At 38.6% G+C, this 16,754-nt stretch overlaps 1 protein-coding gene across 6 annotated transcripts in view; it reads right to left on the minus strand.

The window, feature by feature from the left end:
• Mthfd2l (methylenetetrahydrofolate dehydrogenase (NADP+ dependent) 2 like) overlaps positions 1 to 16,754 on the minus strand; it is a 146,814-nt gene that overhangs the window by 72,345 nt on the left and 57,715 nt on the right. For 5 of the 6 annotated variants that reach the window (XM_087908869.1, XM_087908868.1, XM_087908870.1 and 2 more), the window contains exon 7: positions 3,438 to 3,563. The exons of the other annotated variant lie outside the window; for it this stretch is intronic. In XM_087908869.1, the coding sequence (XP_087764995.1) occupies positions 3,438 to 3,563 (126 nt within the window). The remainder of the gene's footprint in view (positions 1 to 3,437; positions 3,564 to 16,754) is intronic. 6 annotated transcript variants of the gene reach the window in all.

The raw sequence follows: 16,754 nt of genomic DNA on the forward strand, positions 1-16,754 counted from the left end.
ACAGAGTGAGGTTCTCTCTTCTTTGAGCTTTTATATCTACACCATTCAGGGTGTCATTAAGTCCGTTTAGAGTTGTCATGGAGATTTATGGTAACTGCGAATGGCGGTTCATTTTCTCTTAGGCACACAGTGTTGCTGGCATCTTCCTAGGAATTACTGCAAATGCATTGCTAATAGAAACACTCCATGGAAGATGATGTCCACCAGTCGGAACATCTGTCCAGTGAACTAAGAGAAATTGGCTGCAGCTTTTTGTCAGAATCCCCATCTTATTTATAAATGCTAAATCATCAAGTTATATAATAACCTCTATCTGTTATGTAATCAAAATTTTATGTAGAATTTTATTATTGTATTATATAACAATAATAATTAAATTAGTTAAATCTCAATAATAATCCTCCAAGGCTGGGAACAATTTTTCTGGACAGGAAACAGAGGCCCATTGGAGTTATTTTTTAGGGAACTGTAGTTTGGCAGGAGTGGTTTAAATAAGGACCTCTGGCTCCAGAAATAAGACCCTTATTGAGCCTCAGAGGACTGAGGACTGAGGCTCAACTTCCAACACCCACCAACTGATTCACAACTGTCTATAACTCTAGTTCCAGGAAATCTGACTTCTCTTCTAGCTTCCTTGGGAACTAGGAAAGGATGTGATTCATAAATATACATGTAGGCAAAACACTCATATGATAAAAAAATGAAACCTACATCTTGAAATGGCATTGTTTATTCCTTTAGTTTGTAATGATCCATCTATATCTATCAAGTGCTTCAATGAGCCCTGCTGTGTTGGTCAGAATGAGCAGTCATTGTCAATGTTTTATTACATTTGCTTGTGTAAATTCACATATACGTATGTGTGCGTACACACATGAGGAAGCCAAAGGACAAGCTGTGTGTGTCAGCTCTATCTTTCTACTGTATGGTGCCTAAAGATTGAACTTAGGTCAATAGGCTTAGCAACAAGTGCCTTTCCTGCTGAGCCATTTTGGTAGCCTAGAATGATCAGAATCATTCCTAAAATATTTCAAATATAATAATGTCTCTGCTTACTTAGGGTGTCCATGCACCTAAGACTACCACTAATCTGGAAACACCTAAGTAGGGAAGAACTGGAATCAAAACTGTTTGGGGTTAGGTATCTAAGGGCTCACCTGTCTTATATAGAGAGAAGCCATGGATGCTGAACTGTTTTTATTAGTCCTACATGCTGGATATGTTAAATCCCTCACTGGCCATGAAATTTAGCTTAGCTCTTCTTCTTCATCCTCTTTAAAACAAAAATCAAGAATATCAATTTCAATTATCTAGAAAATCATCTAGATCTAGGACAGCGTTTGTGTTAGCAAACACTCTGAGACAACCCTTGCTGTAGGAGTGAAATAGGACACAGTTACTAATACAGATGATGAGACAAATAAGGATATTTGAAAGGGGCCATCGGTAAATATTATTTTATAATATTATATAAATACATATATAATATATGTGTGTGCATTTGAGTTACAGCACATGGGTGACAATGTTCCCCACGAAAGACTTAGACTATCCAACAAATCTCCACTGCCGAGCATGGGAAGCCTCCTTTAGAATTATTGGTCATGGAGTCCAAGAGACTTCAAAACCACATACACTATTACTGTTGCCCTTGGCTGCCTCCTAGAACTGCAAGATAAGGCTCACACACCTCAGACACAAGACTTAGAGGAATCAGCCTTGCAACAGACATGGACACCTCCTCCCTGAAGACTAACTCATACAGTACCCAAAGGTGCTATGCAAGGTACCAGAGGAGAAAATAACAATGAATAGTCCTACCCACCTTCGAAGTCCAAGACACACACACAACAATGATCTGCTCACCAATCACCTAACCCCAATGGGACACTAATGGTACTCATACCTTGGGAATAGCCAACAGCTGTGTGGACTGAGGGTCCTTGTTAGGGTGGAGTCATTGGCCCCCAGGGTGGCTGAAGAGGTCGCAGACCCTAGAAGAGAACCTCCTACTGACATTTTCCTAAACCAATATTATTTCTAATTATATTCCAAACATTTATCTTCATACCCACAGAAAAGTGTGACTCTCACCCCTCCTCAAAGAAACTTCTTTTCACAGCTGACAGAGGGCACTACCTCTGTAGTAAAGTGATCAAAATGCAGAAAATATGTAACTGTGGTTTCAGCCCAGTTGGTTCACCTATAATACAGCACCTATAACTAAGGCTCAGAGAACATCTTTGAAAAGGGTGGGAAGATTTTTAAGGGACAGAGGACTGGGATCCCAGCTGTTAGACAATGTTTTGTATTCATGAAATCTCAAAAACATGATTACCTAAACAGGACCTGTATAATGATACCAGTCAGCATGTCAGCTTGGAAAGGGGAAATTTCATAAAGTCACACCCCTGGATGAAGAACTACAGGCAATAAACAAATGGCTGCTCAGAAAGGGAGAATCGGTCTTCTACATGAACCATCTCCCTTCAGATTATCCAATACCAAGTGGCCAACCTAAACATATATGCATAAGGAGCATCAAAAATGGTCTTAGTAGGTTGTCCACATACATATGTGTGTGCATATACATGTGTAACAATAATAATCATAGAAAAAGAGATCAGAACTTGATAGGGAGTTGGGAAACACAGAAAGAGTTGGAGAGGGAAAGAGAGGTGAAAATTGTATAAAAAAGTATTTGTATGAAATTCTCAAAAACAATTTAAAATAGTGATGGTTAAATAGAAAGCATAAATGTCTAAGTGTGGTGTAAATTGACAGTCCTAAAACTACAATAGGGCTGACAAGAGAGCTTGCCACCAAGACTGGTGACCCAACATTGATCCCAGGGATCCACATGGGGGAAGAGGAGAACCAACTCCACAAGTTGTCCTCTGACCCCCACATGAATGTGGTAGCACATATGCCTCCCATATCCAAACAAATACATGTAATACAAACTATTTAAGAACAAAAATAATGCCAAGTTCTAAAGTTGGTAAGTTTTCTCATTAAAAACTATACAATAAATTTAATTTTAATACCAAATATTGACAAACCTGAAAGCATGGGCCTACAATCACAGCCCCATGGGAGGCAGAATCTCATATTCAAGAGGACCCTGGGAAACCTAATAAACTTGTACTTTTTTTTAAGTTAAAAAACAGAGCCTAGGATACAGCTCATTGGTGGAGTACATGTCCAAAGCCCTGTGTTCAGTCTCAGAGAACTGATGCATAGCAAAATGGATGATACATCTCAAGAGGGGAGAGCATTTAAAGGAAGAGAATGGGGGTGGGGAGAAGGAGGAAGGGTTTTGCAAATGTTGTTTTCCATCAGAGGGATCAGTGATATGGTTAACACTGCCCTCATTACAAGGATGAAGGTTGAAATCGAGGTATCCCCTTCACGTATCAAGAGGTTTGGATTCTTACCTTCGAAGTCTACATCTCCAACTAGTTTAATCTTTCCTGTTGTAGGATCTTGAACATAATTGATACCCACATCAATTACTGCTGTGCCTTCTCTAACCATATCAGCCGTAATCAACCTGGGAATACCTGCAAATGGAACAGTCATGAAACACTCAAATTCTGTCCTGTACTTTGTCATATTCCCAAAGTACCTAAGTACACACTTTGCAAGAAAGAAACTAACTTCATGCTGATTACTGGTCATCAGGTAGAAGGATGATTAAGGAAGCGCAATGCACTTTTGAGGAGCAGCTGGCCTGGAGCTGTCCTCTCTCCTCAGAGATTGCGTACGTGACCTCTCCATGTGAGCACCTGTTTGTGCAGTATCCTTTTGTCTAACACAGAGTCATAGAGATGAGACAGGCTCCACTGTTTCAGAGCAGAGTAAAAGCAATGGATGGGGAAGGAAAGCGGTGATGACCATAACCCATACTCTCCGGTGTGTAGTAAGAAGCGCCATGATGGCGTCTCACCAGCTCCACACAGACGTGTTGCCTTCTACTATTTTCTTGCTTCCTTTGACTCCCATGTCTCTGTGGGATCTGAAACGTGTAAGCTATAATAGCTATCTTCATTTTCACTCCATTCTGGTTGAAAGGAGAGATCTATAGAGATAACATGCCACTGTCTGTGATTAAATTTAACTTTTGCCTCAAATACAGCAATACTGGCTAACAGTAACACTGCAGTTATTTTTTTATGAGTCTCTACTGAGTGAGCTCTGAACAAACACTTCATTATTAAGTCTCATGTTGTGTGTGTTGATTGTGTCCAGTTGGACATATCTGCCCAGCCAGAGACAAATTCTTAATGCCTTGTGACAACATATATACAGAAATTCTGAGGTAGAAGAAGTCTTAGCTTTCTAGTCATTTGTGTTAATACTCTTAGCAAGAAATATGGCATTACACACACAGACAGACACACACACACACACACACACACACACACACACACACACACACTCATTCACCAAAACAAAACAAACAAAAATCTCAGAAACACTGGAGAGAAAACCTATATTCTCAAAGTCCTACAATTCTGCTTCACATTTATGACGATCTCATTACAAAATAGAATAAGACTCTCCATAAACATATTGTCTTACAGATTAAAAAAAAAGTGTGATGTTCTCCATCATTAAACACAGGGTAAATACTTGGGGAGCTACTATAAACAGAAAACACTGCAGGGATTGGGGCCTTAAATTCAAGGCTGTGAGAAAAAATTCAATACTCATTTTCTAATTCATACTCAAATTCTCAAGGAGGAATTTCTTCGAAGGTTAAAGGACAACCTTAATTTATGTTGTTGTGGGCAATACTTTATTAGCTAAAGTCTGCTATTCTTATCCAAAGTGTTCCCTGGGCTAAATAAACTCTGCAGGCAGTGGGGTCCCCGGGTTCTCAGACAGCCTCCAACCCTGCTCCAGACAGAGGCCTGTGACATCCTTCTCCTGTGACATCCCTGGTAGCACTCTGAGAATGGAAATGTCAAGTTAAATGATGCCAGGTGTCTCCTTAGAGCCTGTGGGTACAGATTATTCATGATAAAATAATAGCTAACTGGACACTGATTTAAAATCAAACCTTTGCATCCAAAGAGTCCAACTGAGGACCACTAAGGATGTCAGAGAACTCCTAAAATAATAATAAATGGGGAGGGACTACACCTACAAACATTCACATCAACCTCTTTAATCCTCTCTCCCTGGATCATGGTACCCACTTAACCCAAAGGTTAACAAAGAATGAACTAGATCTTAAGCCATCTCTCCTTCTTGATCAGCATCCACAGTGCAGGCTGTGGGTCTACTTGGATCTCAGAGTCCTAAGCAGCTGTGTTAAGCCATTTCCTGGCACTAACAAAATCAGACTTCATCCTTTGCCCCTGGAAGCTGTACATCTTGCAGACTCAGATCTGCATTTTGTTATTTTACAGTAAAAGAATTAAAGAGTTCCTAACTATCTTCCTCGAATAACAACATCCAGTCAGATACTAGACCTCGGGATTTGCTAAAGGATCCCTACATATACTACCAGCCAGAAGTTAGTGTACAAAGACCAAAGTTTCACTATAATTCTTTTTGTATAGTGGTGATGAAGATTGGAAAGAACATAGATTTCAGAAAATATGAGTCAGACTTTGCATGCCAAGTTTCTAAGAGCTCAGTGTGTGGTTATGTTTTGGCATATGAGCAGATGCATTTCTGAATCTGCAACAAAAAACAGTCCAAGTGCAATACACCAGGTACCAGATTTTATAATTAAAAAAAAAACTTGCTGTTGAAACCTGAATATTCTTGAGTTTTTGTTATTCTTTACCAGTTGTCTACATTCCCAATAAAATGGTTAACTAGGTTTCCATTGAACAAAATTCTGGGTCATTTAGTCAAATATGAAATTGAGTTTCTATGTGCCTGTGATCTTTTCTAAAACTTCTATTTTAAATATATTTACATAATAAAGCTCGTGGCAAGCTATGGAAACAAGCCATTGTTCTTTCCCAAAGGATAAAATACCTATCTATGGATTTATTTCTGGAGAAGAAAATTTATTATTAAGGTAAATTTAAAAATTAACTTAGATAATCATATTAGAATTCAATAGTCTCATAATAAACAGTAGGGTTTCCTATTCATAAGATATGTTTGCGAGAAGACCTCTGATTAATGAGTATACCATCATTGAATGGTTATACAGAGTTAACACTAATTTGTGTACTCTCGCTGTCTAATCAAGTGCTGTAGTTTGCCATTCTATGATTCTTTACATGAAAAGTAAAACAATTCACCTCTATTGTTAAAGAAAACGTGTTGCACAATATAGGATGGCAATACTTAAAGCCGCAGGCACCATTCCATGCTGCTGGAGCTCAGAGGTCCTTAGTGTAAAGCAAAGTCCACCACTGCTGTAAGTGTGAACACTCCTGAGTGTAAAGCTGTAAGTGTGAACACTCCTGAGTATAAAGCTGTAAGTGTGAACGCCCCTTAGTGTGAAGCAGAGCTTTACCACTGCTGTAAGTGTGAAGTTACATCGCCTTAAACACAGTCTTAACTAAGTATTTTCATATGCCAAGTGACAGGTTCAGAACTGTGATCACACACACACACACACACACACACACACACACACACACAAATGCACGCGCAAAAATAAAGTCTCTTCCCTGTAGCTCCTCCTATCTCAGTCATCTCCGAGTCTTTATGAAACGGCCCGGTCCAGGCATCCTGGTGAAAGGCGGCACTGCACTTATACATCACGTTAATTAGTAGAGTTCAAAGACCTGTGTAAACATTACCTAATTAAACTTCACAACAAGTCAGTGAAGCAAGAGAGCTTTACCCATTATCCTCATTCACAGAAGCTAGATTTTGAGGTACTAGGAGGCTAAGTGATTTCTTAGTTTCACAATGTTGAGTCAGAAGTGAGACTGGGAACAAGACCAGAACTCAGATATAATACTGGAGCCATGGAAATGCCTATTCAGGTGGATCACTCTATCAGCTGGAAGGTAGCCTCCTACTTAAATACTAAGAGTAAGTGCAATGGAATGTGTATGAATGCATGTTGTCTTGTAGATCAGTAAACATTCTGAAGCCTTATTTGCTCTGGTGGCAGTCATATCTGGGATACATGGAGCCTAACTGTCTTAGTTATGTTTGTGTAGCTGAGACTATAATACCTGAGAGGAAAAAAAATGGAAAATTAAGGAATGATTTGTTGTTACTCCTAATTTCAGAGGCTTCACTCTGTCAGGGAAATCAAGAGAGAAAGTTATACTGGGGTAGGCAGAAAGCACAGGAAGGGAAAGGAAGAGGCCAGTGACAAGTTATCAGGAGAAACCGTCTTCCTCCAGCTTGGTTCTGCCCCTAAGGTTTTCAGATCCTCTCAGACTACCAGCTTGGGACTTAGTGTTCAACACCCGAGTCATGTAGAGTCATTCATATGGACTCCATTGCACACTCGTTAATTAGAACCCCTAACAGTAAGAGTATTTTCTCCCAAGCATCTTTCTGCCATTTCTAGGAAGTCTCAGGAGTGCTGGCAAATGAGGCATTAGAAGACATCCAGACAGCACATCCCATTCTTTCTGTCATTCTTTCTCTGTGCTTTGTCTCCTATATGATACATGCATGGCAATGACATGTCAGAATAATTATGTTCACCATAAAGGCAACATCTGGGGAAACCAGCATAGTGGCAGGTTTATGACCAAGCTAAGGATCTTGAGCTGTATTAGATTTCATCAACTTGGATACAGATATTTGGTGGGGTACAGAAATTCCTAGCGTAACTATTAAGTAGTCCCATTAACTTCTGCCTCAAATAATTTTCCTGAACAGCTGAAGGGATGCAAGCTTCTCTTCTCTTCCTATAAGCAAATCTTAGTCTCTGCAAAAGGATCATGCTGCATCTGCAGATCTGGATATGGACATAGCTTAGAGACTGGTGAGCTAAATATCTAAGTCTATATTGACAGCAAAAGCTTCAGGAGGTCCCTGAAACTGAGCAGAATCACCAGGTCCCTCTAGTCACAATGTGTAAAAGCTGCATGAACTCTCAGGTAAAGTGAGAAGTGCCTGGAAGAGATAATCTGTAACCTGTTGGGCTGCCTGGAAAGAGATACTTTCTAACCTGTTGAGCTGCTTTCAAATTATGCAGTGTGTTTCAGGTTACAGCTTTTGTGAGTCATCACTCATGCTGGACGGGCTTTTGGTGAGACAGTTGTCTCAGTCGTTCCTGTTCTCGTAAATAACCCCTCAACCATATTCCTCTGGACCCTCAATGAAACTCCCTGTACTATGAAGTTGGAACTCCATGGCATCCTTACTCAGGTCTGCTGCCAGTTCTCTGGATGGGGGCCTTACAAGATGGAAGATGGCATCTCACATCTCCCCAGGAACAGAGTTACACAAGGAGCTTCCACACTCTTACCATTGAGTGCAATATTTCCTGTAAGACATTTACAAATACTTTTCCCCATGTAGGGGAGTCTCTTTATACTCCCAGTTTGCTGGGTTTAGTTATCAGGAACTGGTGATATATGGTTTCTAAGATTGTGAAGACTTTGTAAGATTTGTATTTTGTTTTTTGTTACTAACATAGAAAGTTACATAAACTAATATTACAATATTAAACTCATCTATTTAATACTTATATAAACTCATCTATATAAAAATATAAGTGATAAACACCATTTATTCATGATGTTTTATCCTGTAATGTCCTGGAGTTAGATTTGAATTAAAAAATGTCAAATTACTTTATTGAGGTATGACTAACATATAAAAATTCTGTATATATTTAATGTAAACAACTTAATGGGGTTAGTGGTAAGCACACATTTATGAAGCCATCACCAGAATCAATAGATAAAAATATCCATCAACCACAAAGTTATTCCTGCCATCTTTTAAATTTAATTTCAAATTGTTTTAAGGGAATATGAACACTTCACATAATACCCACCTTCTTAGCAAGATTTTAACTATACAACAAAATTCTGTGAATCATGGACTCTATGATAAACATGTCTCTGGGGATTTATTCATCATATGTAACTGAAACTTTACAGCACTCAAACATATTCCCCATTCTCTCTACTCCCAGCCCTAGAATCCATCATTCTAACGTCCATATCTATGAGTTTGGGTACTTTAGTTTTCTCATTTAATCATGTCCTACTAGTAATTCTATGGTTTATTTCACTAAGGATATTATCTTCCAGGTTTCTATGATCACAGATAGTTGGACTTCCTATGTGTGAATGAGAGATCTGTGTGTGTGCTTCTGTGTGTATATGTGCACATACTTGCATATGCAGACTAGAACAATGTGTGGGGTCCTCCTTAGTCACTTTCCATGTTGCTTTTTGAGTCAGAGTCTCACTGACTCCAGACTTCTCAAGTTGGCAAGTCTGGCTTGACAGGGAGAGGGTTTCTCCTGTTTCCACCCAGCTTTGGGGTGGAATTTGTGCCACTTCACCGTCTTCTGTGTGTGTGCTAGAGAGCCAAACGTATGCTGCCATACTTACACAAGTACTCTACCAACTGAGCCATCCTCCCAATCTTGATTTTCTTTCTTTTTATGGATGAATAATTTTTTCTTTCTTGTCATATTTTATTTATCCACTGGCCTATCAGTGAACATGTCAATTACACGTCTTGACTGTTGTATGTTCAAATGAACAAGTGAATACAGATAATACTTCATGATACTGATTTCTGTTTTTTTATATTTATATATGTATATTTTCAAGCTAGATTGCTAGGTTATATTTTTCCTTTTTGAGGAAACTCTATAGTACTTTCCTTAGTGACTGTGTCCGTTTTCATTCAAAAGCTCAAGGATGCTTTTGTTATACCAGGAAGTATAATCCCTGTTTCCATAACAGCCATCTTAATAGATTTGTGGTAGTTCAGTGTAGATTGAATTTCTATTCTTCTGATGATGATGTTGAACTTTTCATGTTTCTGTTGCTGATCACTTTATTTCTTCGTTGGAGTAAGGTCTGTTCAGTTCCATTGCTCAGTTTAAATCAGTCTGCCTTTCCCTTGGTTGTTTCATGTCTTGCCATTAGCTGCTCATATAGAGCAGACACTGACACTTCCTAAGATATATAATTTTCAAATCATTCGCCCATTCTGTAGGTTGCTTTCTCATTTAAAAACTGCTTCACTGTTATGTCAAGATTTTGTAGATAACAACTGTATATGTTTGCTTCTGTTGCCTATAGTTTCTAGACAATTGATCATAAAGAAGTTTGTTCAAAAGTAATTATTTAGTAATGCAAATTTTACCATTTACAAGATGCAAAGTTTTCAGTGAGATAGGTGTAATTATTCATTTTTAATAAGAATTAAATCTTGGGTGAATATTTAGTATTTCAGGACTTAGAGCTTCTTTAATATTTGAATTTATAATCATCACACTATATAAACATATACTATAAAAAACAAAATTACACGTGTCATATGTGTAGACTAACGGTAAATCACTTGTACTCCATACTCTCAGAGAAGAACTATGTGTAATGTACCTGATTTTGTCCCCTTCATAGTTGTAAAGCTCACACTCATGGTTCTCTGTAGTTCCCAGGCTTTGAAATAAAGGTTCATATAAAATAAGAAATTATTAATTAATCTAACCAGAAAAAAATCAAGAGAAAATGAAGTTGGATATTATAAGGTAATCCCATATTAGCTCAGAATTGAGTATAATAAAGGGTTCTTTATTCAGGGATAGACTCACAGATTACAGTTCTCTGCACAAACAAAAGCCAGTAGCGGAGAGAGAGAGCACATGCAAGTTTTATGGCTGCATTCATAGTATAAGAGACCAAACCCAAGTAAGCTGGTATCTTAAAGGCTACTGGCTGAAGGAATTCCTACAGCACCTCCCCCTTTTGTCTAAATAAGAGAGTTCTAAGCCTAATACACTATATACAATTAAAACAAATAACAAGCATAAAAATTAGAATTACAACCAGCTTAAACAATATCAAGCAACAAACATATCCTAAACATTTCAATAATTATTCTATCCTAAGAAGTCTAAGTCTTGTATTGAAAATAGCTTGGCCAAGCCATGAAAGGAAAGTAATTACAACTATCTAGTCTTCAACCCCATCATAGATCCCAGAGGGGAAATAATATTACTTGAGTAAATAGGAAGTGCAATCAAGCAACTTCCAAAATGTGCAGTAAATGACAGAGACGACTGGCTACCTGGGCAATCACTCAAAGTCTCATTTGCAATGATGGAGTAACCAACTTTAGCTAAGGTCTAGAGTAACTGACAGACCATTTTCAGAGGCAGGAAAATTTTCAAAACTGTCTTGAAAAAGTTTGACAGTCGTTTTTCTTGTATCCTACTTCTCCTGTCCAAACACCATGCATTTTGTCAGTGGTTGAGGCATGGGCAGTTCCTTGCCCAAAAGCCAGTTTTGCTAAAAGCAAGCATGCTCCAGGTGAAGTATCTTCAGTGTTCAACATTCTCTTAAAGGGGAGGTGATGTTGGATTCCCCTCTGTATTCTGTGAATACCATTGGTTAATAAAAAAAAAATCCTCTTTGAGCCTATTGCAGCACAGAATAGGGCAAGGCAGGAATTCCTAGCTGATAGAGGAGGAGAGAGTAGGCAGAGTCAGAGAGAGGCCATGTAGCTGCCACAGGAAACAGATGCTGGACGTCGAGTGGAACCTTACCACTAAGCCACAACCACATGGTGATCCACAGATTAATAGAAATGGGTTAATTTAAGATATAAGAGCTAGCCAATAAGAAGTGTGAGCTAATAGGCCAAGAAGTGTTATAATAATACAGCTTCTGTGTGACTATTTTGGGTATGGGTAGCCAGGAAACAAAAGAGCAGCCTTCCTACTGCTAATGCACCTACAAGCAAACGCATTCATTCAAAATGTGAAGAGAGTCACAAACCTCTTTCTGTCTATATAAAAAGGCTTTGTTTGGGGTGCAGTACATACTAACATGATTTCTTCCTTTTCATGGTTCTCCTTTTGAACTAAAGTCAGACCTAAAGCAGGTATCCAGGTACACAGCCAGACTCCACAGCCCATATCAAACATGGCCTGTACGCAAACTGTTATACAAGCATGGGATGTAACACTTCCATCACCAATTCATTGTTTTTCTGGATTTAATTATGAAAATACTCTTTGCATGAGTATTCTTGCAAAGTCACAGCTGAGAATAACTGACTACAAACCCCGTGAACCGTTCTCTCTCTGCCAGTCAGCACATGTCTTAAAGGAACACTCAGCAATGCCACATGCTCCTAGCACACAGGAATGATGACCTCACCTGCACAAGGGCTCACATTCCTACCCACACTAGAAAGTAAAGTACAGTGTTTTCTAATTCTTCCACTAAAGACAGTCATCATACATTCAGTTGTTTCTCCTCCTTCCTTCACCTTGATCTCTGCAGGTGCAAGGCCTGAGTCAACGGTGCTGATGCAACACCATCTTCACTCTCCATAAAGTGAACAGCCCCAAACAAGGAGTTAAGAAGAATCTAGGGCTGAATGGGTTTGACAAAGGCTGTCTTCCCCTACAAAGACCATCCTCATCTTCTAGTAAAGAAGCTTGGACCAAGACAACCCCCTGGTTTCTGACGAAGACTGTTTGAGCCCATCAGTGAGATGTCTATTGCTGAGAGTGAGGTTCTTCAACAGGTTCAAGAAGCACAGTGATGAACAAGACACAGTCCTGGATGCTGAGGTCCCAGTACAGTGGAAGTCCTACCGTAATGATGTTCCTACCGTAATTCTCAGGATTGCCCACGTGTCACATCCCAAAATGCTCCTTTATATTTCTGGTCTCCTTTTCTTTTTTATTTATATTCAAAACCACCATTTTTATTAGCTCTTTGATAATTCCAAGCAATGTTTTACTCATATTTACACCTTTCCCCCAACTATACCCCTTCTATATCTTTATTGGTTTGCTGTACATGAACCAATAGAATAGAAAATCCAAAAATTGACTCATACTGCTTCCACCACCTGATTTTTTACAAAGCGGCCAGAACCATATTAGAAAGGAGACAATTCCTTTAAAAAATTGTGCTAGCTAGGAAAACTTGTTATCCATATGAAACAGAATGAAACTAGTTCCTTATGGTAGCCTATATATATATAGGCTATATATATAGGTGATATATATATCACCCCAGGGGTGGGTGAGGTAGCTCAGTGGGTAAAAATGCTGGGCAGTTGTCGCACACAAGTCTAAGAAATTGAGTTTGAACCTATAGTCCATGTCACTTTGGAAGGAGAGACCTGGCTCTAGAGAGTTGTCCTCTGACCTCTATATATGCACCATGAATTATATACATGACATATACATCATATATGCACAATAATAATACATTTTTTAAAAAATCTTCTCAAAATGAATCAGAGAAACTAATTAAATAATGAGGATTTTGCTGCTTTAAGCAGAGGAACAAAGTTATACTATGTGAAATTACATGTTTATATTTTATGTTATATGAAGGCATATTTTATGTTCTAAATAAGTACTCTAAATAGCATTTTCATAACTACAAATTAAAACTTGATATAATAGATCAAAACGTAATCTTTGCTGAAAATCAATAAACTGAAAAGAGGTAAGTCCATTAGAGGTATGGTAGAAAACTACTAAAGCCTCTTCTTTGGGCTTGTTTTATTGGAGCTATTAAAGCTAAAGATAGTATTCAGGGGATATATCCAAAAATATTTTCAATCATCTGATAAGCCAAGAAAAATATAATGACTAAAGTCACCACGCTGTCAGATAATGACTTAAAATTCCCCAGACTCCTGCATTTAAATACAAAGATAACCACTCATTAGCTGGGGTTGAGTGTGCACGAGCATGAGGCGTCCTGTGTGTTGTGGATTGCATCCAGGGTTGAATGGACATCCGAGCTGTGAACCAGTAACAAGACATGGAAAAATCATAGAAAATACACAATTGACTAGGAAAATCCACAGAGCACTTTCTCAGAGGCAGTGCTCCCATGTTCAGGTCATTGGTGTGGAATACTAGTTTAAGATGTGTTCCAGTTGTTTAGCTGTGGAGCATTTGTTCAGTGATGCAAAGAAGCGTTTCAGTCTTATGTTGCATTTGTTACTTTGTCTGCCTAAGACACCAGATTGGTCTAATAAAGAGTTGAATGGCCAAGAGCTAGGCAGGAGAAAGAATAGACGGAGCTGGCATGTAGAGAAAATTGATAGGATAAGTCTAGGCTCCTAAGAGGGAAGTGAGAAAAGGAGGAGGAGAGGAGGACACTAGGGGCCAGCCACACAGCCACACAGCCACACAGCCAGCCACCTTGAGCAACAATGTGGTTTGTTGTTATCTTAGCTGATGACCTCATCAAGATGGAAGCAACCATGTAACTTGGTCACTATCTTTGCTAAAGGTAAAAAAGAAAAAGGCAAATGCCAACACCTTGATTAATGGCACCAACCCAAAAGGCCAAATCCTTAAGACTTCATGGTCCTATGGAGCCTCTAGGAGTCAATGTACCCCTTTTATAGTAAAGTGTGGGAGAAACATCAGAGCTCGAAAGTATTTATTTTGTAATTTTAATGTTTTGTTTTGTTTCAATTCTGACAAAGCTTTTACATGACATAATCATTGGCTTCTAAGGGGGGGCTAAAAGTTGCCCTGGCCTTGTGCCTCCAATAGTGGAATTCTACCAAAGGGATTTGAGATTCACATATTCCAACAGAGACTCATAGGATAAAATTCACGAAATAGAGAAAATGCTACAGCAGGCTCTGTGGGTCCCAATGCCTGCTGTTTCTGCATGTGGTCTTCATTTCCCTCTAACTGAAACACATTGATCTTCCCCCCAATATTCCTTTACTTGTGTATCTGCTTTTGTTTCTGCCTGGTCTAGCAATATGTTTACATTTCCTTTTTACAATGATAATTATTTTAAAAAAATCCACATTTCAAACAAACAGTAACATTCAGAACCTTGGCCTATTAGAATATACCTTATGTATGAGTATGTATATATAGATGGCCTGCCCACATGACTATGGTCTGACTTTTCCATCGTGTACTTAGTACCCAGTTGACTTATGAGTAAATGGCTCCTGTGAACTAAAGTTGTTAACCTGGAGCAATTTTATTTTGCTTAAACTAAAAACAAAAAAATGATAAAACAAAAATATAGTCAATCAATGTGACCAAGCAGATAAAATAAATAGAGATGGCTAATGGTCCTAAATCTTTCCTTGGAACAATTAATATGACTTTTAAATTTAAAATTTTTAAATCTGCTTTTAAGAACAAGACACACTGAATCATACAATTCTGTTCAAAATTTCTTCTCCATGAATGATCCTTCTCCCAATTCTGGTTCTACACACGGTCCTGTTCACTTGAGTGTACAAATTAACTTTAAGAGATGATGTTTTGGTTCTACTGCTGTGAACTCTTATCAAGCATTTAATAGGGGACTTACAGTTTCAGAGGGTAAACCCATCCTTATCATGGTGGAAAGCAGACAGGCACGGTGCTGGAGCAGACTGAGCTTTATATACTAACCCACAGGCATCAGGCTGAGAGAGACACTGGACCTGGCATGGGCTTTGAAACCTCAAAGTCCAGGTCAGGGACACACCTCTTCCAACAGAGACACGCCTCTTCATCCTCCTAATCCTTTCCAAACAGTTTATCAGCTAGTGAATAGGCACTTCGATCGAATGAGCTGCTGGGGGGCATTCTCACCCAAACCACAGTAGATAATTATTCTACTCTAGACAGTTTCTCCTACTAGACAACTACCCCTCCTTTAGGTAAGAATGACTTATATCTATGCTATTAAATAGGTTTATATATAAGTGAATGTGTACATAAGAACAAACGTTTTAAAGATTTCATGGATACTTTTTACTTTTACAGTCTCTTTAAAAAAACCAAACAGATGAACAAATTTGTCTTTCAAGTTCCAAGACATGGCTTCTGTGTTATCTTCTAAGATAAGCAATGTCTAACTTCTAAAATCTATCTTCAGATGTGTTGGCCTGAAATAATCACAGCAGGGTCTGTCAAATGTTAATACTCACAAAAGAGGAAATTAGCAGGCCATCTTAGTCAAGTTTACATCAACAAGTAAATAGGAAAAAAAGGAGAGAGCACTTTTTATCTATTTATTTTATTTATATAATGTGAGTATAAAATGTCCTCATGCAAACGGAGTGAATACTGTTCAGTAAATGTTTCTGAGTCACCCACAGCCCTAACAGTGACCCTTTACCAATTCTCAGAAACAAACCCCAACAAACTCATTGGTTACCCAGGGTGAACTTGAATGAAAGTAAACTTTTCTTTGGGAGACCTAATGAAGAAGGGGTAGATGGAACTTAGCCTTCCTCAGTCCCCCATTCCAGGGAGCAAATTCTCATCACAAATAGTAAATTCATTTGTTAATACTATTAAGAAATTCTAAAATGCTGTAAAGCTGGAAATTGTTTTAGTTAAGAAGGATTTATTTGGCCGGTTGGTGATGGCAAATGCCTTTAATCCCAGCACTCAGAAGGCAGAAATAGGAGGGTCTCCATGAGTACAAGGCCAGCCTGGTCTACAATAGCTAGTTCCACGGGAACCCTGTCTCAAAAAAACCAAAAGAAGAAGAAGAAGAAGAAGAAGAAGAAGAAGAAGAAGAAGAAGAAGAAGAAGAGGAGGAGGAGGAGGAGGAGGAGGAGGAGGAGGAGGAGGAGGAGGAGGACGATGACAAAGAAGACGAAGGATT

The sequence above is a fragment of the Myodes glareolus genome, chromosome 8 (assembly GCF_982192425.1).
Source record: "Myodes glareolus chromosome 8, mMyoGla1.1, whole genome shotgun sequence".
NCBI classification, from domain to species: domain Eukaryota; kingdom Metazoa; phylum Chordata; class Mammalia; order Rodentia; family Cricetidae; genus Myodes; species Myodes glareolus.